Source organism: Tarenaya hassleriana, unplaced genomic scaffold (genome assembly GCF_000463585.1).
Source record: "Tarenaya hassleriana unplaced genomic scaffold, ASM46358v1 Cleome31, whole genome shotgun sequence".
NCBI lineage: Eukaryota > Viridiplantae > Streptophyta > Magnoliopsida > Brassicales > Cleomaceae > Tarenaya > Tarenaya hassleriana.
In genome coordinates this window covers 1,372,167-1,399,876 of record NW_010966274.1, presented here as the reverse complement: position 1 = coordinate 1,399,876, position 27,710 = coordinate 1,372,167, and the positions used below count along the sequence as shown (strand labels likewise).

The 27,710-nt window shown below is 40.3% G+C and overlaps 1 protein-coding gene and 1 pseudogene across 1 annotated transcript; both read left to right on the top strand.

Moving 5' to 3' along the window:
• The first annotated feature begins 81 nt into the window (after positions 1-81).
• On the top strand, positions 82-27,026 carry LOC104820700. Its single transcript, XM_010551258.1, has 2 exons — positions 82-834; positions 26,345-27,026. Exons 1-2 carry the CDS (start codon positions 326-328, stop codon positions 27,024-27,026), a joined length of 1,191 nt encoding a protein of 396 aa, XP_010549560.1. The 5' UTR covers positions 82-325.
• LOC104820673 lies at positions 15,690-16,095 on the top strand (annotated as a pseudogene).
• Positions 27,027-27,710: the final 684 nt, after the last annotated feature.

The window sequence follows — 27,710 nt, the reverse complement described above, 5'->3', positions numbered from 1 at the left end:
AGGTTTTTTAATTTTAATTCCAATTTCTAGATTTCTCTCTTTCTCTGCCCTTTTCTAAATAGTAAAATTAAATAATTTTTATTAATAAATAATCTGATGATGTATTGATAACAGATATATCTCCAAAAATACTAAAACAATGCATCATTTTTCATTTTTTACTCGCTAGATGAGCAAAACCCTGCCACTTCAATGAATTGAAATGACCAAATTACCCCTCCCATATTCTTGGAATATCTTCCATATAACTGCTAAAACTGAATCCCGAAGACTCTATCCCCCTTCTTTCTCTCTCTAAGATCAGTCTTTGACGCTGACATCAGCAATGGCGCAGGGAACCGAATCCAAACCTGGGAAGGAAGAAGCAGAGGCTATACTGAAGAACACGACGGAGTATCTGAGGAATCTCGAGGAGCTGATACGGAAAGTGACCGGTCCGTCGATGGAGGTCTTCCCGACATCCATGGGTTGGATTAACGGTCAGATCTTGTATGCCGTGGAAGACAAGAAAAGGGATTGCGGAGAAAAGATGACGGAGCTGAGAAAGATCCACAACCTTGAACTGGGAGACGCATTCGTCATGTCCATGTTGGATTTCCCGAAAACGAATCTGCGACAAGTGAAAAGGAAAAGGGCTCCCAGAGAACAGATCAAAGGGCTTCAACAGATTCCTGATCTTGATCCAAGAGATTATTTAAATGTTCATTATGATAACGAATCTTTATCGATTCATGATGCCCATGAGAGAAATGGCAAAATCCAAGAGGAAGAGGAAGAAGAAAATGATACCGAATTTGGCAGACTGGAAGTAGCATCCCGCGAAGTGGGTGACATATTTCGGGGTCCCGAAGACGAAGATCCCGACTCAAACCCGAAATCTGAGTCTCTGAAAGATATAAAGAGTAGAGCAGTTAATCTCGGGATCGAGCTGTCAAAAACCCTAGTCGCCTTTTCGTTGCTGCCTGTCCATTCGAGCCAGATCGAGAAACAAGCTCAGTTGGAAGGTTGGATCTTTCGGCGATCTTGCAAGGAAGATTCCGAGGTGTTTTATCTAATCGATTTCCTTCTGTTCACTGCTAAAGAACTCGCCAGAAAGGAAGAAGAAAAAGAAGACAACAACGTATCTGAAGCCGAGAAGATCAGCAAAGATCTGATTGAGAGATTGGCCAAAACAATTAGCGGGTTGCAATCGATAGTATCGTATCTTCAGCGTAAACCCGAGATTTCCGAGAGAAACGAGTTGGCTCGGGTAGAGCGCTTTCATTCGCAGTGCAGCGAAAATCTTGGAGCTGCAAAGGAGGAAACAAACAAGTTGAAGGAAATGTTAGGACAAGAGACGGAAGAAGCTTTACAGCAGGAAATGGAGCTGCAGATAAACAGATGCTGGAATGATAGGTTTTGGGAGTATGTCTCAACATCATGGCTCTATAAGCTCTTGAGTAGATTCCCAGAAATCGTTTACGCTCTGTCCAAACTAGCTGTTCTAGATTCGAATCTCTGGTTAACAGAAAACTAGGGTTTTACACCAAGAAGTTTCAATGATTTTTGTCAAAACACACTTTCAGTCTGTGAAGAAACAGGTTCTGGGTTAAGCAAAGTACCGAAATCAGATTTTGATGGGTTCTGTAATATAGGAAATTGGCTTCAGGACCTCATTCAAATCCTAGGACTCAAAATGCAGAAAAACCTTAAACTAGCCTCACATGGAGCTTTCACCTTTCAGGACAAGGAGACAAGAAACAAGCATAAGAAGCATCATTCCATAAGTAGTTGATCTATAGACCACAGAAGCTGATCTCTCATTCTGAAAATTTCCCAAATTTTGGCTTCTGCTCTTCCTCACCATTTTCAATCCAACACCTGCAAGAAAAACTCGTCTTTTCTCCCTCAATTGGATCCACCATTCATTTCAGTGAAAGCCAAGGTAGTATGCAGTCAGAGTGGTGGATATGCTTACACAGCTTCTCACGAGCCAAGGATTCAAAACTCGGAGGGTTCTCTGCACACAGCGCAATTCGATTCGACACGATCATGATCACTGGTATCGAGTCGATTGCCGCCTCAGAAGCCGGTGGTGCTCCAATCTCGAACCCCGAACCCATCGGGCATGGTCGCAGGTAACGATCGGCGACCCGACCCAGTCCCGTCGTCGTGGTAAAGCTCGTAGCTTCCCGCAGCTCCATCATTCCCACCGCCCCTCGTACTCGAGCTCCGCCGCGGAATCGTCGGAGCACGAGAACGCGTCCCGATTTCTTCGACGAACCCGCAGCCACGATCGAATCAATTCGTGCTCCCGAAGCCGTATCCTGATGAACCGATGGAACCTGCGACTCAAATCTAACAAAAACCCTAGAATCGAGCCTCAATTGGGTGAATCCCCAAAGCGAAAACAAAAAAAAAATATTTAAATTATTTTAAAAATATTTTTCCGTTGGATGGATTTCAAAATTCAATCCAACGAATTTCCATTTTATTATCATTTGGATTAAAGCAAAAATTAATGATAAAAAAGAGAAAAGGAAAACCCATACATATAAATACAGCAAGTACGAAGTCAAACATTGTCAAAGTGATCATCTCAGAGATTTGTTTCTTCGGACATCGACGGAGAGAGAAGAGATGAGTCGTGAGAAGAAGAGGGTCACTGTAACAGCGTCTGATGTTTCCGCCTTGAGAAACAGAGTCGCCGTCGCCATGCACAAGGGAGAAGCTCCGTCCTCCGCCGCCATGGACATCGATCATCTCCTCCGGCGCTGGTTTTCAGAGCTGGTTCGGAGGGAAGAACTCGACAATTCTAAAGACAATGTCCCTCCGAAAACCCAACAGATCAGACAGAAGAACGATCCGAAGAAGGTAACCGACAACAAATTTCAGGAAGAAGACGAACCCCCTCGTTTATCGATAGAGAAAGAACATCAAGATCCTCGCACAGAGATTCAGAAGAAGAGAGAAGCCTTCCGGCTGTCGCTTGACAAGGTTTGATCATTTGAATCATTTCTTCTTCTTTTCTCTCGTCTGAATCGAACAGTCTTTGATCTTGTTTCTGTTCGGACAGATTGAAGCCGATGCCAAAGTGGAGAATTATCTGAAAGATCTCAGACAACTTGTGGAACTCGGTTGCTCCTTCCTTCGCCACGAAGTTCGTCTCATGGAGGAAAACGGAGTACATAACACACGGGATCGGGTTTTCACTCGTTACGACGATGAGAAAGTGCCAAGAAACAATCAAGATCGGGTTTTCAGACATTACTTTCAATTCAAATCTGAAGGGATGAGCCCGGAAATACACGAACGAAGCCAGAGACGCAGTGACGATGTTAAGGAGCAAGAGAAGAAGGCAACGGCAACTGTAACTGTAACAAGATCTTTCCAGAGACGTGACGCGAAAATCACAGAGGAAAAGGCATCTGCGCGTGCGGATATTCATCAGAAGAACGCCATGGCAGAGGAGAAGCAAGAAAAGAAGCAGAAAGGGCGACCAAATTCAGAAAGAACGAAGAATGAAGAAGCTCAATCAGTGGCCATGGAACTGGATAATCTCCTCGACAAATGGAAACAGACGGAGCTCACTCGCTCGGGTGTTATTACCGAGACTCAACTGAAAAGTTTGGAAGACAAATCTCCAAAGACGAAAGAGAAGAAGAGACAGAGGGATCATGCCCTCGGTCCTGATGCAGTTCCTGTCTCGAGCAAGAGAGTTGATAGAGAAAGTCTTAAGACAGAGGACAAGGTAACTGAACACGATCCCATCTGATATTTTGCTGCCTTAAAGATTGTGTTTTGTCTTCCCATGAATTCTCGTTTTAGACTCACATCGTCTCTTTTCAGAGCCGTGACGTGAAAATCGCAAAGGAAAAGGCATCTGCATGTAAGGAAGTTCAGAAGAACGGATCCAAGAACGCCATGACCGAGGAGAAACAGAAAGAGCATCGGAATTCGGAAAGAAACAAGAAGGAAGAAGCTAGAGCTCTCGCCATGGAACTCGATGATCTGCTTGACAATTGGTACCATGAAATGCAACAGACAGAGCCCCCTCGCTTTGGCGTTCCAGTCTCTGAGGAGGAATTGGGTTCGAGCAAGAGATTCGAGGAGGAAACTGTTAAGACAGTGGAGAAGAAGGTAACTGAACAACATCTGATCTGATTGTGTTTTTCTCTTCCCACGAATGATTGTTTCAACTCATTTTCTCGACAAAATTTCAGGAGAAAAAGACGTCGAATCCGATAGAAAACGAGTCCAGCCCGAAGAACGGCTTCAAGAAAACCATGGACAAGGCGAAAGAAAAACACCGGATGAAGAGACAGAGTGACGATGAAAAACCCTCCGCCACGGTGGTTCACTGGAAACGGCGACGAGACGAGGCTGCCGGCCAAGAACCACCAGAGAAAAGACGGGACACAAGCAAGGTATGCCTCCTTGTATCTCTTCTTCAGTAGAAACGCCCTGATATTTTCTGTAATCTGTAATGTTATGATCTCTTACATTTTTTTTTTTTTGCTTAAATTTTCAGACAAAACCCGTACCAAAGTACGATTCCACAGAAGTCGGGTGCACGAAGGACGTTGTCTCTTCGGCTTCCAGCGTGGCAGAGAGAGAGACTATCGCTAAGGCAGTACAAGAGTTGAATGAAGACGGCGTATTTGTTTTGCCCTACACCTTCATATTCTGAAAAACACATACACAGATATATATATACACATATATATATGTGTGTGTATGTATGCACGCACCCACACAAAAGGGTCCGCTGTATTTAGAGTTTCAGGCAAGATTCTGAGTTGGGTACTTTTGTAAAACAAGATTTTTTTTAAAAAATTTCAGATATGATGACTTTATTAGAGTTTTAATATCATTAAAACTAATTTCCTCTATTTTCCAAATAAAAATGGTGATGGTTTTTTTTTCCTCCTCCTAAAACTCTGTCCTTATAGATTATTGCTAGAAATCGACATTGATACGTGAATCGCAAGGCATTGTGATCAATCAAGTCGTTTAGGTAACTTGTATAGCAAGAAACCACCTTGTGTCTGCCGTGTAGGCCAAGAAACAGCCTGTCTAAGACAAGGAAAGAGATTCAGTTTTGTCTCCCAGCATTTTGGTAATCAAACTGATCTCCTAATCGGCCTGATTCACAAAAAGAAAGAAAAAATAATAATTTATATAACAAGAAATGGATAAAATATATCTGGCAGATGAATAAATATGTATAAATGAGTAGATAAATATAAATCTAAGAAGATTGAAAATAATTATAGGATGTTAAAGACACAAAATCAATTTAATTTATTTATTTTTTATATATTTTCTGTTAGTGTTTTCTATAAATACTCAAATTATATTCATTTTAATTCAAGAATATAGTAGATTTTATTAATTTCTTCCGTTTATATATTTCTTATTCTGCATTAAAATTTTCAATAAAACATGTCGGTCCTCGTATGTTCTGTTTCTCTATCCATAAATGATTAAATTCATCATCTTGGTTCTGTGGCTCGGAATTGTTAGATGATTGAATATTTATTTCACAGACAAGAAATTTAGAAACATTATGTGCCCGGTTGTTCAAGCTTTGTCTGTAACCACCTCTCATTGTGCGTGTGTCCGGAAGAAGACGAAGATGGCGAGGAAGTGACAACAGAGAGCAGACCTGAAGAGGAAGAGAATAGCATCGGCGAGTTCATCGGCCGTGGAGAGAGGCTGTTTCGTGGTTTACACAACGGATAAAAGGCATTTCGCTTTGCCGATATGTTATCTTACCGAATCTATCTCTTCCAAGAACTCTTGCAGATGTCGGAAGACGAGTTCGGTCTAATCTACCACGCTGACACCAGAAATGGCGGAGGAAGATTCGATAAGAAATGAAACGGAATCAGAGAAGAAAGAAGCGGCGGTTGCATTCAAGAACGCGACCGAATCTTTCATGAATCTCGAAGAACTGACGTGGAAAGCCAAGGGCACGTCCATGGAAGCCTTTGTAATTTGGTAAAATCCCCTTGATCTTTCCATTATCATTAGGTATACATATATACACATCAAAGCACCTTGGTAATGAATACACATAAGGTAATATAGATATAATTGCGTAATATATGTTATGAATGCATAATATCTTCTATCACTCCCCCGCAGTCGCAGCGGTTGCCGGATGGATGCTCAGACTGGAACGAAAATCCAAGAACAAAGAGGTGGAGAGACCCTTGGTAAAGTTGTCAGCATATTGTGCGGATGACGGAACATGCAATACTCGAACCTGACCCAGAGCTACCTTTTCACGGACAAAATGTATGTCAATCTCAATATGTTTGGTTCGTTGATGCTGAACGGGATTGGCCGACATATAAACCGCACTAACGTTGTCACAGAAGACAACAGTCGAACGAGTGAGGTGACAGTGGAGTTCAAGCATCAGATTACGTAGCCAACACGTTTCAGCAACTGCATTTGTTACCGCCTGATATTCGGCCTCGGCACTAGATCGAGAGGCCGTGTGTTGACGTTTGGACGACCATGACACAAGATTATCACCAAGGAAGACACAATATCCAGATGTTGATCGTCGCGTGTCCGGACAGCCGGCCCAGTCGGCATCAGAGTAAGCAATGAGAGCCGACGCGGGAGAACGGTAGAGTTGAAGGCCATGTGAAGTTGTCCCTCGGATGTATCGAAGAATCCGTTTGAGTGCGTTCATGTGAGGTTCGCGTGGATCATGCATGAAGAGACAAACCTGTTGGACTGCATATGATATATCGGAGCAAAGCTCTGGCAAGACTGCGGTATAAAGTGGCATCTTCAACAGGTTTTCCAATGTCATCGGCGAGTTTGGACTTCGTATCAGCAGGAGTAAGGCAAGGATTGCATGATTCCATACTGGCCCGGTGAAGAATATCCATCGCATATTGTGCTTGAGATAGAAACATGCCATCTTTGTTGCACGTTGCTTGTATACCAAGAAAGTAGTGTAGAGAGCCAAGATCGGTCATGGCGAATTCTCCATTTAAGGCACGGATGATGTTGTTTAAAAGGGCTGAACTTGATGCTGTAAGGATGATGTCATCAACATAAAGTAGGAAGAATGTGATGCTCGTACCTTGGCGGAGTATAAAGAGGGAGGAGTCGGTTTTGCTGTGTGTAAACCCAATCCGACGAGCAAACTCAGCAAATCTGTGAAACCAAGCTCGTGGGGCCTGTTTTAACCCGTAGAGAGATCGATGCAGGAGGCAAACATGATCCGGCTTGTCACTATCGGCAAAACCCGGCGGTTGGTGCATATATACGGTTTCATGAAGATTCCCGTGCAAGAAAGCATTCTTCACGTCGAGTTGATGGACGGGCCAATGACGAGAGATGGCATGACTGAGAACGACCCGAATAGTTGCCGGTTTAACCACCGGACTAAAGTATCGCCGTAATCAAGACCGGGTTGTTGAGACTTGCCGTTTGCCACGAGTCGTGCCTTGTAGCGTGCATGGGATCCATCTGCATTAAATTTATGCTTGAATAGCCACATAGAACGAACCACATTAGCCCCCGGGTGTCGGGGCACCAAATCCCACGTCCCATTTTTAATAAGAGCATTATACTCGTCAAACATAGCATTACGCCAGTGATGGTTCTTTAGAGCATGAAGGTGAGACTTTGGTAAAGGAGAGGGTGGTTCAACTAAAAGAGAAAGGACGTGTTTTGGTTTAGTTATTCCGGCTTTGCTTCGGGTGACCATTGGATGAGTTGTTGAGGACGTAAAAGGTGGCATGGGTTGTAAAGATGAGGATGAGGGGACGTTGATCATAGGTTGTGATGACATTTGTGGTGGATCATGTGATGGAGATGGCTGATGAGGTGGAGATGTGGGATATTGTATGGTTAGGGCACCCGGGCAACTCGGTTTTCAATAATTTGATTTCTTCTGGTTTTGTTCCATGTAATAAGCCATGCATGCCTTCCACTTGTGAAGCATGTTATCTTGGCAAAAGTGTTAGGCTTCCTTTTCATCGTTCTCAAAACATTGTTTCGGCACCCTTTGATATAATTCATTCTGATATTTGGACTTCGCCCGTTCCTAGCATAAGTGGTTTGCGATATTATGTTGTCTTTCTTGATCATTTTACACAGTTTTTGTGGGTTTATCCACTTCGCCGAAAGAACGACGTGTTCTCCAAGTTTCTTCACTTCACCTCTTATGTTACAAATCAATTTCATACTACTATTAAAGCATTTCAATGTGATCATGGTGGTGAATTTGATAATCAACATTTCAAATCATATTTTGATGAACATGGCATTTTGGCTCGGTTTTCTTGTCCCCATACTTCTCAACAAAACGGCAAATCCGAACGTATCATTCGAACCATAAACAATCTCATCCGTACTCTACTTCTCCAAGCCAAACTCCCACCAAAATTTTGGGTCGAAGCACTTCATCTTAGTGCTCATCTTCTTAATATTCTACCTTCTACCACCATAAACAACGAAATCCCATACACCAAGCTATTTGACAAACCAGCCTTGTTTTCCCATCTCCGAGTATTCGGTTGTCTTTGTTACCCAAACCTCATATCGACAACTCCTCACAAACTTTCTCCTCGTTCTACACCATGCATATTTCTCGGTTTTCCAGAACTTCACCGAGGATATAGGTGTCTTGACCTTATCTCACGAAAAATCATACTCTCTCGACGTGTTCACTTTGATGAAAATATTTTCCCTTTTTCGCACTTAGAAAAGTCAAACATGCATTCATATGATTTTCTTAATCCAGAGTCTGACACAAATGATTTTTCTAGAACACTTAGACAATTGCCCATTGCTACATCGACGATGCCAAATTGCGGGAGACGTGGAGAGAAATGCGACGTGGTCTTGTGGTGTGGTGGTGTTGGTGAGTGGATATAGAGGCCCGGTGCTATCACATCGGAGAAGAGTCCGTTTTGTTGGACGATCCTTGATAGAAAAACCAAAAGGGTCAAATTCAATAGAGCAATCATTATCGGTCGTAAATTGTCGGACCGAGACCAAGTTTTTGATAATAGATGGGGTGACTAGAACATTTTGAAGAGAGAGAGGTCGAGATAAGGAGGGGATGGTGGTATGTCTGGAGTTTCGGACCGGGAGTGATGAACCATCACCGACGGTGACAGAGTGTGTAATGCTCGAATTAAAAATAGTGTGGAGTTTACCTGGCTGGTTGGTGAGATGAGCTGTGGCGCCGGAGTCCATGTACCAAGCATTGTCGGTAGGATTTTGAAGTGTCATAGTATTGAATGCATGAGCCAAGGCAGTTGTGGGCTGATTTGTGCTGACATTTGGAGATGTAGCGTTCCACTGTTGTGATGGTGCACGAGCAAGTGATTGATGGTGTGGACTTGGTCCAAGAATACCAGGATTGTAGCTGGGAAAGGTCCATGGATTCGGCCAATACGGTGGCCATTGAGGTCCGTTCCATGATGAAGAGGGATGATGATTGTTGTTGAATGAACGACGACCTCGTGAATGACGACCGCGACGATCACCAGATCGGCCATCACGATGATAGGGCTGTGATGAGTTAGACCATGACTGGGTTGTTGGTGAAGGCTGAGATGGTTGTGTGGTCGTGTATAAAGCCGTCGGAGCAGAAGAGTGGTCTGTATGAATGGGTTGATGTCTCGTGGTTTTGCTGAGCCTCTGTTCCTAAAAAATGAGCATGGAACGTGCGTCTTCGAATGATGGGAATGGTGACTTATGCTTGATGACGTTGACTATGTTGTCGAACTTTTCATTCAAGCCATTGAGCATGTGCATAACGAGATTTCGATCGGAAACTTCCGCGTCGATGTTGGATAAGAGATCCGAAATTTTCTTCAATCTGTGACAGTATTCATGCACGGCTAAATCTCCAATGGTGAGGTTATGGAGGTCGTTTTCGAGTTGGATGGCACAAGCCTCCTTGTTGTCACGGAATTGGTTCTCTAGTCTTGTCCACAGGGCATGAGCAGTACTTTTCTTCTTGAGTACGGTAGTGAGCAGCGATTTAGAAATCGTGCCATAGATCCACAGTTTCACTAAACCGTCAATCCGAGCCCAGTATGTGTCTTCTTTTCCGGTCGATTGAGTTGTGCCGTCCAGATGACCCATAAGGCCAAAGCTAAGGCAATGGGTTTCGAAGAGCTCTCTCCATGCATCATAATTATATTCATCCATGTCAAGGGTGAGTGGGATATGAGATTTGATATTACTCACTCCAAAGGGTTTTTCAGACTGGGTTGTGTTTGTTTCCATGGCGAAGAGGGTGGGAAGGAAAAAAAAACTAGAAGAAAGGATCATGAAGAAGAAGAAACAGACGGCGGTGGTGTAGGTTTTAGAAAAAGAGAAGCTCTGATACCATGTAATTTGGTAAAATCCCCTTGATCTTTCCATTATCATTAGGTATACATATATATATACACATCAAAGCACTATGGTAATGAATACACATAAGGTAATATAGACATAATTGCGTAATATATGTTATGAATGCATAATATCTTCTATCAATCCCCCGCAGTCGGAGCGGTTGCCGGATAGATGCTCAGACTGGAACGAAAATCCAAGAACAAAGAGGTGGAGAGACCCTTGGTAAAGATGTCAGCATATTGTGCGGATGACGGAACATGCAATACTCGAACCTGACCCAGAGCTACCTTTTCACGGACAAAATGTATGTCAATCTCAATATGTTTGGTTCGTTGATGCTGAACGGGATTGGCCGACATATAAACCGCACTAACGTTGTCACAGAAGACAACAGTCGAACGAGTGAGGGGACAGTGGAGTTCAAGCATCAGATTACGTAGCCAACACGTTTCAGCAACTGCATTTGCTACCGCCCGATATTCGGCCTCGGCACTGGATCGAGAGGCCATGTGTTGACGTTTGGACGACCATGACAAAAGATTATCACCAAGGAAGACACAATATCCAGATGTTGATCGTCGCGTGTCCGGACAACCGGCCCAGTCGGCATCAGAGTAAGCAATGAGAGCCGACGCGGGAGAACGGTAGAGTTGAAGGCCATGTGAAGCTGTCAATCGGATGTATCGAAGAATCCGTTTGAGTGCGTTCATGTGAGGTTCGCGTGGATCATGCATGAAGAGACAAACCTGTTGGACTGCATATGATATATCGGGGCGAGTAAACGTCAAGTATTGCAAAGCTCCGGCAAGACTGCGGTATAAAGTGGCATCTTCAACAGGTTTTCCAATGTCACCGGCGAGTTTGGACTTCGTATCAGCAGGAGTAAGGCAAGGATTGCATGATTCCATACTGGCCCGGTGAAGAATATCCATCGCATATTGTGCTTGAGATAGAAACATGCCATCTTTGTTGCACGTTGCTGACACCAGCAATGGCGGAGGAAGATTCGATAAGAAATGAAACGGAATCAGAGAAGAAAGAAGCGGCGGTTGCATTCAAGAACGCGACCGAATCTTTCATGAATCTCGAAGAACTGACGTGGAAAGCCAAGGGCACGTCCATGGAAGCCTTTGTAATTTGGTAAAATCCCCTTGATCTTTCCATTATCATTAGGTATACATATATACACATCAAAGCACTATGGTAATGAATACACATAAGGTAATATAGACATAATTGCGTAATATATGTTATGAATGCATAATATCTTCTATCAGCCTTCCCCAGTTTCGACGGTCTGATAATCGGTCAGATTTTCAAAGCCGTGCAAGAAGAGAAAAGGGTTTCCAGAGAACAGATGAAAGAGCTGTAGAAGACTCATAATCTTGATCCAGGAGACTGTCTTGATAGCATTATACACGTATCTAGGAAAATCTTTTCTGATTGATTTCATTTCATGTAATCTTTCCTAAAATCTCTCCTCTCTAATTGTATATACTTCTCATAATTATCATTTGTTAATCAAGGAGATTTATTTTCAAAACCTTAAAGCTAACCAAAAAAAAAATCTCACTACTTTAGATGTACCTCTGCAATATTCATTATACCCTTATATTATAAAATAAATGAAATAAAAAATAAATTAAAAAGGAAAAGAAAATTTATTTTTCCTCTTAAAAAGCAGCAGCGGTTTCTCTCTCCTCATTATTATTTTCTTTCTCTCTCCTCCGGTATTTTTCCTTCTCTCTCCTCTAGTATTTGCGTGCTCTCTCTCCTTCGTTTGCTCTCTTCTCTGCTTGCTCTCTCCTCTGTTTGGTCTCTCGTATTTTGCTCTCTCTCCTTCGATTTCCACTCTTTGTCCGCCAATTTGTTCTCTCTCCTCCGATTTGCTCTGTATCACTTCCGAATGCGCGGAAGCTTATAGGTTTAATAATTTGAAAGCCAAGTATGTTCTATGTGATCCATATGACCCATGTAACCTATGTGACCCGAGTGATCTGTGATCCATGTGATCCTTGTGACCTTAGTCTAATGTGCATATGTTGTTGTGCAGGTTTTCCAAGATTGCGGAGTATATTCAAAAAGAAGAACTTGATCCCGAGAAATGGGCAAGAACAAAATTTAAGCGTCAAAGATATAATCTATTGACTACAAATGGTGCTGAATCGATTAACTCCGTTTTGAAGGAGGCAAGTTTTCGTTACCGGTAGACCCATACAAAATCGGTTTCCAGGTCTAGGCGAACCGCGGACAAAGCGATCAAAGAAAAATAAATAAGATATTGTTATTCGCAATAATATCGTGTTTAAACCTTTAAGAGATAGAAACAGTTTTGCACTGTGTGACTCTCATGTGACCCATGTGACCAGAAGACATTTTTGTACTATGTGATCCATGTGATCTGTGACTCCATCACATCAAAAAACACTGTCAAAACTCAGTTTTAAAGCTTCAAGATAGTTTATATGGTGTTTTATAATGAATATATGATGTTTACAAGTTAAATTGATTAACTTAATTATGGGTTGTTTGAACATTAGTGCAAATTATTCCAAAGTGTTCATAAAACATTAGTATCACCTATGGAGTACATTTCCATGAGTGATTTTGATTTGAAAAATTGATACGACGATGTTTTAAAGTCGTTATTGATGGTAAAATCAATGATTAACCATTGTATATCCATTCATATCCACGAATTAGATAAATTCGAACATTTTGATCCATGTGACCAATGTGGTCCATGTGACCTGTGACCCGTGTGACCTATGTGACCCATGTGATCTGTGACCCGTGTGACCTATGTGTCAGACCTAAAATTCATTTTCCAATTTTGGAATCCCGCCGTCAATTACTTTTCCAATTTTTGTTTTCCGCTGAGACGTAAAATTAATTTTCACTTTCTGATTTTCATGAAACATAAAATCAAAAAAATAAATAATATACAGTATGACCCGTACCGATCAATAAAATTTATCAAATAAAGTTCATAACAGTAGAATCAACTTAAATAACCAGTTCACAATAATAACATATAATACTAAAGAGCAGGGGCGGATCTACGTATATGGGATTAGGGGCACGTGCATTTTTTTAAAAAATTTAAGTTAAAAATTTTACAAATTTTAATAAAAAGAGAACGATGCCCCCATTAACTATTGAATGTGACCCCCACTTTCAACTCTCTCACTTCTTTTTATCTATTTTTTTTATTAAATTTGACTATTTTTTATATATATTTTTTTATAATTGCCCCACCAGAAAAATTTTCTGGGTCCGCCACTGCTAAAGAGTTCACAATAACAATAAATAACACTAAAGATTTCAAAATGGCTTAAACCTTCACAATTTTACCATTACAAAATATATAAATAGTCATTTTTTCACGGATCAGCTCGTCGCACATTTTGCTCAATTCTGGGCCTTTGCTAAACATTATCGCCTCCACATATATTGCTGAAAAGACACCGCAATCACAATCGTTGACATTCTCTAAAAGTCCCTCAATATACTTTTCTTGAAGCTCTCTCATTCTTCTGGATATTCCTCACACTTCAAACCAGATATAAGTGTATGTTCAATGATCGAGTCTCTCAAGGGCACACCATTAAGCACGAACTACAGCTTCTTCTGGTCTTCCACTTTAACAGATCTGTTAATGAGGACTCCCGCATGCACCATCTTTAACTGCGGTTCCCATTGCACGTGGAATAGATGTTGAAAGTGTGACTCTTTCTCGAAGTACATCCATTCATCTTGTGTTAATACCTCTTGTGACTAGGAAAATCATTATACTTGCCTAGCTATTTCGAAATCCCACACCAAAACCTTAACTTTCTATTAAGAAATCCAAAACCAAAACCCTAACTTTTCTATTTCGAAATCCCAATACCCTAACTTCCTATTTCGAAATACCAAAACCCTAACTTCCTATTTCGAAATCCCAAAACCATCCGACAATGCTCGTTAGTCACAAAAGAAGAAGACAGAGAAGAAGATGCAGAAAGAAGATGGAGAAGAAGATGTAGAAAAACCTACCGATTCTACTTGCAGATCGTTGTCCGACGACGACGAAGATGAAGACGCTTGAGACGCGGACGAAGACGAAGCAGAGGGCACATGTGTTCTTGGATCTATAGGTGTTTGATTTTTCGTACAAATCGCAAGACAGATTGAAATCGAAAGGAAAATTGCGAGAGATTTTCGAAATCTCGAGAGGGAGAAACTGATTTCGAAATCGTGAGAGAGAGAGAGTTTTTGAGAGAGTGGGAGGAACAATTACAGAAATTGGGGCCTAGAAAATAGAAATTATTTCTTTTTTTTGTTTATTAACTTGTACGTTTTTTAATTTAAAAGGCATGGGCTTCTTGGTCCTTCGATTAAAACACAAGAATATCTGTGTCTTTTACTTGGATTTTTTCTTCAAAAAAAGTTATTTTTCTGAAGGGTTGGTGTTGAAGTCCAAGTAGCATTTTAAGGGCATTTCTGCTATATCCCATCTAAAACCCAAAATTCAGGTCTGAGTTTATATTTTCGGATCAGGTAATTACTCAGCAGGTACGTGAGTAATAAAAATAAATATTATTTCTTTAAAAAATAAAAAAAATTATAAAAATATCTATCAATTATCTTGTATTTTTATCTTTGTATATATAAAAAATTATTATTTTTATCTAATCATTTTAAATTTATAATTTTTTAATATTTTCACTAGTTTAATAAAATTATTTATATATATTTCATAAATTTATAAAAAAATTATGATTAAAATTTGTCGGATTCGGATATCCACAGGTACCCAAAAATTATCTCACGGATAATATATTTTGGGTATTCGAAAATTGAGGTTCGAGTTCGGGTTTTAAATTATGTTATCCGTTTGTTTCGGATTAGGGTTCATGTTCGAGCACCCTAAAAATTCCAGAGATCCGACCCGTATCCACCCCTAATCCGATCCACGTCCATTGCTGAGTAAAACGTAAATTCCGCATAATTATCATATTAGGTGACTTATAAACGGAAAGATGTAATAAAAATCGTATATACGAATATAAAAAGTATATATGAATACGATTGTACTGATAACAAAAGATTTAGTTGCTCGATTTTAGTTCCTATGAGACAACAAGAGGGTCTACATGCTTCCTCGTCTTTCATTTCAATCCATTTTATGATATTTGTTTTGTTTTATTTTATTTTAATTGTGATTCAAATTGATTGAAAACCTTATGATCATAGACAATAAATACAGAAACGTGTTGGTTGCCTAAGCTTTGTCGAAACTCGAAAACCTACTCTCTCTCGAAATTCATCGAAAAACGATGATGAACACGAAGAAACTGATCGAGATGGCGAGGAAATGGCAGTAGAGAGCGGCCCTCAAGAGGAAGGTCTAAAACTTCACAAGCGGCGGAAAAATGATGTTTCGTGTTCTACACGTCGGATAAAAGACAGTTTTCTTTTCTGATAAGTTACCTAAACTGCTCAATCTTCCCAAAGCTTCTGACGATGTCTGAAGATGAGTTTGGTCTATCGAGCGATGGACCGATCGTCCTGTCTTGCGATTCAATTTTGTTAGAGTATATAATCTCTCTGATTTATCGACGTCTCGATATAGATATAGAAAAGATTTTATTGATGTTGGTTTCTAGAGACAGATGTTCATTACAATGTTCTTTGCAACAAGAATAGAGAAATGAGCAATTGCTTGTGTTAAAGGTTGTCTAAACCAATTTTTTTTTTAGTTTCATATTTTGTTAGATGTTTAGCCTTTTTTGTACAAGATGAAATACGTTTTATTAATTTTAGTTCCTATTGCTAGATTTCTCTTTCTCTGCCTTTCTAAATAGTAAAATTAAATAAATTTCATTAATAAATAATCAGATGGCGTATTTGATGCTTCGGTGACTTCGATTCCGGTAAAGGAATGAACAAAATCTGAACCAGAAATCAATCGAGAGCTTGCGAAAATTGAAAGAATGCACAGAGTTTTATGTTTTCAGATCGCCGGTGTAGCGATCCTACGTCACGACCGAAGCTTTACGGCTTCGATGAATCCACTAGATGATCGGAACCTTTACAGATTACACCTGGTTCTTGAAGAAGAAACCAACACAAGAACAAGACGATGAACAAAAAACTTTTAATCGAATACTACAGCCTTTTCCAACCACTCAGGACCTTTTATTCACTTATTGAACCCGGTCTTGAGTTGAACCCGGTTCACTCAATTAACTTGAACCACTTTTGAGCTTTAAGAGACTCTGGTAGAATTGGAGGCTTCCCCTGTTCCTTCGTTCTTCAGCATTTCATATCACAGAACTGTAGCTCAACAAATCTCCACCTCAGTTTTGATATGATTGCTCCACCTAAAGTGTTCCTCCCGTCATCTTGTGGATTCCTTTTCTGCTGTCTTAGGCTTCAGACAGCCCAAGCAAGCTGAGTGCTTGCCTGAACTTGGTTGTAGGCACAACTTTTGTGAGTATATCCATTGGATTATGTTTTCTTTACCTTTAGCACCCCTTGATTTATCAAATGTCGGATGAAGTGAAGCCTAACGTCGATGTGTTTGGTTCTCTCGTGGAACACACTGTTTTTCGCCAAGCATATGGCACTTTGTGAGTCACACCACACCTTGACAGCTTCTTGAACAAAACCAAGTTCTTCAACAATTCCTTTAAGCCAAATACCTTCTTTGACGACTTTTGTAAGCGACATGTACTCAGCCTCCGTTGTTGACAATGCAACTACACGTTGAAGATTCGATTTCCAGCTGATGGTATTTTCTCTTGCAGTGAAAATGTATCCAGATATTGACCTTCGTTTATCTAGGTCTGATGCAAAATCTGCATCGCAAAATCCCTGCACACAGAACTCAGCATTTCGAGTATAAACTAGTTTGACCTCTGAGGTTCCCTTTAGGTATCTTAAGATCCATTTAACTGCTTGCCAGTGTTCTTTGCTAGGTCGACTCATGAACCTGCTGACCAAACCAATTCCATATGCTAGATCAGGCCTAGATCCTATCATAGCATACATTATTGACCCTACTGCATTAGAGTAAGGTACTTCTTCCATTTCAATGCTCCCTTCAGCTTCTGTTGCTGATTGTAGCTTGAAAAGTGCTCCTATGGGGGTAGCCACAGGCTTGGAATCTATCATTCCAAATGTGCACAAGACCCTTTTTAAGTAACTAGTCTGAGAAAGGGATAGAATACCTCTAGCTTTGTCTCTGACAATGTCCATTCCCAGAATCTTTGTTGCACGTCCCAGGTCTTTCATCTCGAATTCAGAACTTAGTAAACTTTTCAGTCTATCTATCTCACTCATGTTCTTATCAGCTATTAACATATCATCAATGTATAGAAGTAGATACACGTACGAGCCATCCTCTCTTTTTCTGAAGTAGACGCATGAATCATACTTGCTCCTGCTATAATTCTGACTTATCATGAAGCTATCAAATCTCTTGTTCCACTGTCGAGGCGGTTGCTTCAACCCGTAAAGGGATTTCCTTAAGAGACAGACCTTTTCCTTTATGCCCTTCTTCTCAAATCCCTCTGGTTGGGACATACAGATTCTTTCCTCTAGATTTCCATGGAGGAATGTTGTCTTAACATCTAATTGCTCCAATTCAAAGTCTGAACAGATCACGAGTGATAGTAAAAGTCGAATTGAAACATGCTTGACCACATGTGCAAATATTTCCTGATAGTCTACTCCCTCTACCTGTGAATATCCCTTTGCCACTAGCCTTGCCTTGTATCTGGGTTTTTCAACTCCTGGTATACCCTGTTTTCTCTTAAAGATCCATTTACAGCCGATTATCCTTTGCTTCTCTGGTCTGTCGATCAGTTCCCATGTTTCATTCTTAAGTAATGAGTTCATCTCTTCCTGCATTGCTTGAATCCATAGTTTGGATTATGCACTTCTGATTGCCTCTTTGTAGCTACGAGGTTCTTCCAAACTTAGTTCATCAGCCATAGTTAAGGCAAATGCAACTGAATTTGCTTCTGAAAATCTGACTGGTTTAACAATGGTTCTTCTCTCTCGATCCCTGGCTAGCTGATAATTCCTGAGGTGTTCCAAACTTGCTTCAGTGTCATTGATGAGTTCTGAATCCTCTGTACCTTTTTCCTCCTCTGATTCTGAACTCTCTCGTAGTACTTGTGGATTTGTTGAATGGCTGAGCTCTGTTTCTGATCTTTGCTTTAAATACTCCACCTTGACCAAAGTCCTTAATCTGATTTTGAGTGTCTACTAAAGTGTTTCCTGGTATGGGTATTGTTACTTCCTGACTTTTACTTACTGTTTCAACTTGGTTTTTCTTTTCCTGCATCGTCTTTATAGACAATATGTTCTTGAAATACAACGTCTTTGCTTATGATGCACTTCTTATCTTCGAGAATCCAGACCCTGTAACCTTTTACCCCTTGAGGGTAACCCAGAAATATTCCTTTTCTTGCCCTTGGATTTAATTTTCCCTGATCTGAGTGAACAAAGACCAATGCTCCAAATCTTCTCAAATAGCTGTACACTGGCTGTTTCCCTGACCATTTTTCATCTGGAATGTTGAACTCTATTGCAGAAGATGGAGCTTTGTTTATCAGATGTACGGCTGTTGAGACAACCTCTGCCCAGAATTCATGTCCAAGTCCAGTTTCATTTAGCATACATCTAACCCTTTCCATTATCGTCCGATTCATCCTTTCTGCAATGCCGTTTTGTTGGGGTGTATATGCATAAGTTATGTGCCTCATAACACCTTCTTGCTTGCAGAAGTCATCAAATGGTTTGTTGCAAAATTCCAAACCATTGTCAGTCCTGAGGCATTTCACCCTTTTGTTTGTTTGATTCTCTACCAAGTTCTTCCACTCCACAAACTTACTCATTGCCTCATCCTTTGTTTTCAGAAAGAATACCCATACTTTCCTCGAAAAGTCGTCGATTATCGATAAGAAGTACTGAGTTTTTGACAGAGAGGGGTGGACCGAAGATGAACCCCACAAATCAGCATGAACATACTCTAAAGCTGCTTTAGTAGTATGTTTCCCTGTATTGAAGCTTACTTAGCCTATGTGTTTTTCCCATAATGCAGTCTTCACAGAATGTCATTGAGCTCACCTTCTTCTTATCAAGGTATCCTTTCTTTACCAATAGTTCTAGTCATTTCATGCTCATGTGGCCTAATCTTCTGTGCCAGAGCTCGATGTCATCTCATTTGTTAATTTTGAACCTCTCCTACAATAGTGGAGCCCTGCAGCACATATAATCCTCCTTGAAGTTCCCCTTTCATCACCACAAGAGACCCTTTGCAGACTTTCAACTGTCCCTCACTAGACTTGTATGTGAATCCTTGCTGATCCAAACATCCTAATGAGATTAAGTTCCTTTTTAACTCTGGAATGTATCTCACATTCTGGAGCAATTTTTCCGAACCATCATGAATCTTTATTCTAACACAGACAATCCCTTCTGCCTCACATGACATATTGTTCCCCATCAGTACTTTTCCTGCTTTATACCTTCTTATATCTGAGAACCATTCTAATCTAGGGGACATATAGTATGTGCAACCTGAATCAAGAATCCATTGGTCCTTAGGATCTTGATCAGAAACCGTCAGTACCTCTGTCTCTATCTCAGCGACGACTGTTGTTGTTTCCTTTGACTTGTTGTGTTCCTTTTGCTGAAACTTCTTACGTGCATTACAATCCCGTTTGAAATGCTCGTCTTTTCCGCAGTACCAGCAACCCGAGTCATTCTTTCCTTTTGATTTAGACCTGCTTCTTTTCATCTTTTTCTTAGACCCTTCACTGTCCCTGTGCTCTGGTCGACCCCTTACTACCAATCCTTTTGCGCTAATCTTTCTTGTCTTAGCTGCGAATTCTAACTCTTTAGAATAAGTTGCACTGGTTATCTCCTCGAAAGTGATTGACTCTCGTCTACTGTACTTCAATGTGTCTTTAAGTTGCTCGTATTGATCTGGCAGAGAATTCAAGAGGATCAATACCTGATCTTCTTCGGGAACTTCCATCTTTAGATTTGCCAAATCATTAACGAGTTTCTTGAAGGTATCTACATTGTCCTCAATGTTCTTTGCAGGATCCATTCTGTATCCTATCAGCCTTTGCTTCAAGTACATTTTGTTAGGCAGTGATTTGTGTAGAAATTCTTCTTCCAGAGCTTTCCAGATGCCCGCCCCGTCTGCTCATGGCGGACTTTGCGCATAATCTGATCTGAAAGACACAACAGGATCAGATTGCTTACCCTTCTACTTCGCTCATATTTTGTTTCTTGCATCTGACTTTGATCAGTCCTTGTAACTTTCTGGTCTTCCTCCAAATCTAGCTTCATTGTATTATCTTTTGATTTTCCTGGTTCTCCAATGTCATACTCAGGATTCAATACATCGTGTAGTCTTAATATCTCAAGACTTGCAATGATTTTATCCTTCCATAATGAGAAATCCCCTTTCTCATCATACTTCTCGACATCTAACTTGATCACCGTTGCCATTTTCTTGATTTCCCGAGTCAGTTCCCTGAGTCTGCGTCAGAGTAACTTTTATCCGGCAAAGAACCTCCCTGTTCTCGACCGTCCTCGGTTGAGCTTTGGAACCTTGAAACTGCGTCAAGATTCCGAACTGGCGAAGACCCTCCCTGGTCTCAACCAGGCTCTGATACCAATTGATGCTTCGGTGACTTCGATTCCGGTGAAGGAATGAACAAAATCCGAACCAGAAATCAATCGAGAGCTTGCGAAAATTGAAAGAATGCACACAGTTTTACGTGTTAAGATCGCCGGTGTAGCGATCCTACGTCACGACCGAAGCTTTACGGCTTCGATGAATCCACTAGATGATCGGAACCTTTACAGATTACACCTGGTTCTTGAAGAAGAAACCAGCACAAGAACAAGACAATGAAAAGAAAACTTTTAATCGAATACTACAGCCTTTTCCAACCCTCAGGACCTTTTATTCACTTATTGAACCCGGTCTTGAGTTGAACCCGGTTCACTCAATTAACTTGAACCGCTTCTGAGCTTTAAGAGACTCTAGTAGAATTGGAGGCTTCCCCTGTTCCTTCGTTCTTCAGCATTTCATATCACAGAACTGTAGCTCAACAGTACATATTAATAACAGATATATCTCCAAAAATACTAAAACCATGTATCATTTTACATTTTTTACTCGCTAGATAAGCAAAAGCCTGTCGAATTCAAACGACCAAATTACCCGTCACCTCTTCTCGGAATATCTTCCATATAAGTTCAGTCTTTGACGCTGACATCAGCAATGGCGAAATCGAACTTGGGAAAGAAGGAGCAGATTCCTGATCTTGATCCAAGAGACTATTCAAACGCTCACTATGATAAGGGATCTTTATCAATTCATGATGACGGCGAAAGCAAAATCCAAGAGGAAGTGGAAGGAGAAGATACCGACCGTGAGCGGGTGACATTATTTCGGCAGTTAACCTCGCGATCGAGCTGACGAAAACCCTAGTCGCCTTCTTGTTCTGCCCGTCCATTTGAGAAACAAGATATGACAACAATGAGAAGGCAGCTAGGGTTTTCGTCAGCTCGATCCAGAGATCTTTCAGAGACCCTAATGAACCGGTGGAATCCGTGACTCGAGCCTTACACTTCCCACGCTGGGAAAACCCTAAATCGCCCGACGAGAAAACTGTGAGAGAGGCTCAGCTAGGGGTGGCAATTTTGGTTATTAACCGAATAATCGAGCCGAACCGAATCGAATAAGACATAACCTTATCCGAACCGAATCCGACATCAAAACCAAATGGTTATGATTTCTTTAAACCCGAAAAAATCGAAACCAAATTGAACCAAACCGAATTAAAAAAATAACCGAAAAATCCGGCAATTTCTTTGAAAAAATGACTTTCCCGAAATCGAACCGAACATGAACCGAAAATAATCGAACCGAACCGAACCAAATTTTATATAAAAACCGAATGGTTATAGTTTTTCTATAACCGAAATAACCGAACCGAACCCGAATCGAAACCCGAAATAGTCACCCGCCACAATCTAACGGAGGAAACTTGTACAGCAAGTAACTCAATTCAACTAAATCGTGATTTCCTTTTATTTTCTTTTGTTTTATTTTGGGATTAAATTAAGTAACTCAAAGATAAAACCAAAAAATATCTAATTAATTTTAAAAATAAGTCATCAGTAAATCTAAAACCTGTTGTATTTTCCTTCTCCGTTGGATGGATTTTAAAATTCAATCCAACGCAATTTCCATTTTATTATTGTTTGGATTTAAGAAAATTAATAAAAGATATTTATATAACTTTCCGTTGGCCAAATTTAAAGTCAACTCAATTTTATTTTTCTTGTGTTTCGGGATTAAAGTAAGTAATAAAAGCAAAAAAAAAATACCTAATTAATTTTTTTATAAAGATAATATCAAATCAAATTTAAAAATAAGTTAGTAGCAAATCTAAAACGTGTTTACATACAGTATATAGTACGGAGTAGGACTGAGGAAACATTGTCAAAGTGATCACCTTGGACTCCGAGGCTTGGACATCAATGGAGAGAGAAGAGATGAGTCACGAGAAGAAGAGGGTCACTGTAACAGCATCTGATGTTTCCGCCTTGAGAAACAGAGCCGCCATCGCCATGCACAAGGGAGATGCTCCGTCCTCCGCCGCCATGGAGATCGATCATCTCCTCCGGCGTTGGTTTTCAGAGCTGGTTCGGAGGGAAGAAGGAAACAATTCTACAGACAACGTCCCTCGGAAAACCCAACAGATCAGACAGAAGAACGATCCGAAGAAGGTAACGGACAACAATCCCGTCTGATATCTCCGCCATTAGGTTTTGCGTTTTAGAACTGTTTTCTCTACAAATTTCAGGAGGAAGACGAACCCCCTCGTTTATCGATAGAGAAAGAACATCAAGATCCCCGCACAGAGATTCAGAAGAAGAGAGAAGCCTTCCGGCTGTCGCTAGACAAGGTTTGATCATTTGAATCATTTCTTCTTCTTCGAGCAGTCTTTGATCTTGTTTCCGTTTGGACAGCTCGAAGCTGACGCCAAAGTGGAGAATTATCTGAAAGATCTCAGACAACTTGTGGAACTCGGTTGCTCCTTCCTTCGCCACGAAGTTCATCTCATGGAGGAAAACGGAGTACATAACACACGGGATCGAGTTTTCACACGTTTTGGCGTTCCTGTCTCTGAGGAGTTGGGTTCGAGCAGGAGATTCGAGGAAGAAAGCGTTAAGACAGTGGAGAAGAAGGTAACTGAACTGCTTGTGTTTCTCTTCCCACGAATGATTGTTTCAACTCATTTTCCCGACAAAAATTTCAGGAGAAAAACGCGCCGAATCGGATAGAAGACGAGTCGAGCATGGAAAAGGCATCGGCCTCTGCAGATATTCCGAAGAACAAGGCGAAAGGAAAACCCATGAAGAAGAGACAGAACGAGAATGAAAACAGAAGTCTGGTTTCTTGCGAGGCAAGTAAGCGTTCAGGGCATTTGCCCTCCGGTTCCAAACAGAGCCCAAACCCTAGAGTCGGCGCCGATGTTCCGCCGGAAAACCCCTCCGCCGCGGTGGTTACCGGGAAACGGCGACGAGACCCGCCGAAGAAGAGACCGGACACAAGCAAGGTACGTCTCCTTTCGATTTTTTTTTTTATGGATTTTCTTAATCTGTTTTTTTTTTAATTTTCTTTTTTCCGATCCGCAAAGATTCTTAGATTTTTTTATGGATTTTCTTCATTTATTTTTTTATTGAAGGTTATTATTATTAATAATTATACTAATATTTTGGTTAATTAATATAAATGTAAAAAATTGATTTTATACATAATATTTTAGAATATTCTTCCATAATTTGAATGTTTTTCCTAACAATTTTTTTCTACTTAAATTTTCAGACCAAGAGCTCTTCGGATATTGGAAAAAAGGAAACCTATGGCCATGCAGAATCATTTTCCAAAAGCAACGATAATAATAATAATGTAAGTAACCAAAATAATTTTGCCATTCATTATATATCTATACAATTAAATTTCAGACTCATTTTTATGTTATTTTTATACGCTTTTTAGATATCAAAAGTGTCGGATTCGACGACTAAAGAAACGAATCCGAGCTTAGAGGCAAACCCATATCCAAGAACATCTCCATGAGAGACCTCATCGTGAAGGCAAAACAAGAATTGAAGAAAGTACGCGAAAGGAGGCTTCAAGAACGATAAATCCGTTCAATCTTTGAATCATGTCTTTTATTCTTGTAACATTTTATGAAAATATGAGATTTGAAATCGTTTGTTTGGTTATCCCAAACTTTTACATTGCTGTAATGGGATTTCCATTTTTTTTTATGCAAATGTAAATATATTACTTGAAAACTAACCAAATAAATTTCATAAAATAAACAGAAAATAATAAGATGGAAACTAAGTTATGGAAATCTTGTAACACCGGCTCTTCATTGTATTTGCGATCATACTGCCACGTGATTCAATCTTGTTAGAATATATGATGTTTCTGATTTATCGGCGTCTCGATATAGATATAGAAATTTTTTTACTAATATTGGTTTCAGTGATAGATGTTCATCACAGCGTTAGTACTCACCAATTGCTTGTGTGTTAAAAGATCGTTTAAGCCATATTTTTTTTTTGTAAAGTCTCATATTTTTAGATGTTTTGCCTTTTTTTATAAAATGAAATAAGGTTTTTTAATTTTAATTCCAATTTCTAGATTTCTCTCTCTCTTTCTCTGCCCTTTTCTAAATAGTAAAATTAAATAATTTTTATTAATAAATAATCTGATGATGTATTGATAACAGATATATCTCCAAAAATACTAAAACAATGCATCATTTTTCATTTTTTACTCGCTAGATGAGCAAAACCCTGCCACTTCAATGAATTGAAATGACCAAATTACCCCTCCCATATTCTTGGAATATCTTCCATATAACTGCTAAAACTGAATCCCGAAGACTCTATCCCCCTTCTTTCTCTCTCTCTAAGATCAGTCTTTGACGCTGACATCAGCAATGGAGGCTGCCGGCGGAGACCCGCAGAAGAAGAGACCGGACACAAGCAAGGTACGTCTCCTTTCGATTTTTTTTATGGATTTTCTTCATCTGTTTTTTATTTCATTTTCTTTTTTCTGGTCTGCAAAGATTCTTAGATTCTTTTTTAAGGATTTTCTTCATCTCTTTTTTTATTGAAGGTTATTATTATTAAATATACTAATATTTTAGTTAATTAATATAAATGTAAAAATTGATTTATGCATAATATTTTAGAATTTTCATCCATAATTTGTAATGTTACTCCTAACAATTTTTTCTACTTAAATTTTCAGACCAAGAGCTCCTCCGATATTGGAAAAAAGGAAACCTATAGCCATGCAGAATCATTTTCCAAAAGCAACGTTAATAATAATGTAGGTAACCAAAATAATTTTGGCATTCATTATATATCTATACAATTAAATTTCAGACTATTTTTTTTTTGTAACTTTTATATGCTTTTTAGGTATTAAAAACGTCGGATTCAACAATTAGAGAAACGAATCCGAGATTAGAGGCAGACGCCATATCGAATAACTGTTCCATGAGAGACCTCATCGCGAAGGCAAAACAAGCACTGAAGAAAGTACGAGAAAGGAGGCTTCAAGAACGATAAATCCGTTCACTCTTTGAATCATATCTTTTTTGTTCTTGTAACATTTTTTTGAAAATATGAGATTTGAAAATATGTCCATGTTGGATTTCCCGAAATTGAGTCTGCGACAAGTGAAAAAGAAAAGAGCTCACAGAGAACAGATCAAAGGGCTTCAACAGATTCCTGATCTTGATCCAAGAGATTATTTAAATGTTCATTATGATAACGAATCTTTATCGATTCATGATGCCCATGAGAGAAATGGCAAAATCCAAGAGGAAGAGGAAGTAGCATCCCGCGAAGTGGGTGACACATTTCGGGGTCCCGAAGACGAAGATCCCGACTCAAACCCGAAATCTGAGTCTCTGAAAGATATAAAGAGTAGAGCAGTTAATCTCGGGATCGAGCTGTCAAAAACCCTAGTCGCCTTTTCGTTGCTGCCTGTCCATTCAAGCCAGATCGAGAAACAAGCTCAGTTGGAAGGTTGGATCTTTCGACGATCTTGCAAGGAAGATTCCGAGGTGTTTTATCTAATCGATTACCTTCTGTTCACTGCTAAAGAACTCGCCAGAAAGGAAGAAGAAAAAGAAGACAACAACGTATCTGAAGCCGAGAAGATCAGCAAAGATCTGATTGAGAGATTGGCCAAAACAATTAGCGGGTTGCAATCGATAGTATCGTATCTTCAGCGTAAACCCGAGATTTCCGAGAGAAACGAGTTGGCTCGGGTAGAGCGCTTTCATTCGCAGTGCAGCGAAAATCTTGGAGCTGCAAAGGAGGAAACAAACAAGTTGAAGGAAATGTTAGGACAAGAGACGGAAGAAGCTTTACAGCAGGAAATGGAGCTGCAGATAAACAGATGCTGGAATGACAGGTTTTGGGAGTATGTCTCAACATCATGGCTCTATAGGCTCTTGAGTAGATTCCCAGAAATCGTTTACGCTATGTCCAAACTAGCTGTTCTAGATTCGAATCTCTGGTTAACAGAAAACTAGGGTTTTACACCAAGAAGTTTCAATGATTTTTGTCAAAACACACTTTCAGTTTGTGAAGAAACAGATTTTGATGGGTTCTGTAATATAGGAAATTGGCTTCAGGACCTCATTCAAATCCTAGGACTCGAAATGCAGAAAAACCTTAAACTAGCCTCACATGGAGTTTTCACCTTTCAGGACAAGGAGACAAGAAACAAGCATGAGGAAGCATCATTCCATAAGTAGTTGATCTACAGACCACAGAAGCTGATCTCTCATTCTGAAAATTTCCCAAATTTTGGCTTCTGCTCTTCCTCACCATTTTCAATCCAACACCTGCAAGAAAAACTCGTCTTTTCTCCCTCAATTGGATCCACCATTCATTTCAGTGAAAGCCAAGGTAGTATGCAGTCAGAGTGGTGGATATGCTTACACAGCTTCTCACGAGCCAAGGATTCAAAACTCGGAGGGTTCTCTGCACACAGCGCAATTCGATTCGACACGATCATGATCACAGGTATCCAGTCGATTGCTGCCTCAGAAGCCGGTGGTGCTCCAATCTCGAACCCCGAACCCATCGGGCATGGTCGCAGGTAACGATCGGCGACCCGACCCAGTCCCGTCGTCGTGGTAAAGCTCGTAGCTTCCCGCAGCTCCATCATTCCCACCGCCCCTCGTACTCGAGCTCCGCCGCGGAATCGTCGG

What these genes read in the sequence shown, in the direction of transcription:
- LOC104820700 (XM_010551258.1), top strand. Translation starts at nt 326, where the DNA reads ATGGCGCAGGGAACCGAATCCAAACCTGGGAAGGAAGAAGCAGAGGCT. An exon ending in TCCCGCGAAGTGGGTGACAT is followed by an intron (nt 835 to 26,344) that starts ATTTCGGGGTCC and finishes AGTGGGTGACAC; the next exon opens with ATTTCGGGGTCCCGAAGACG.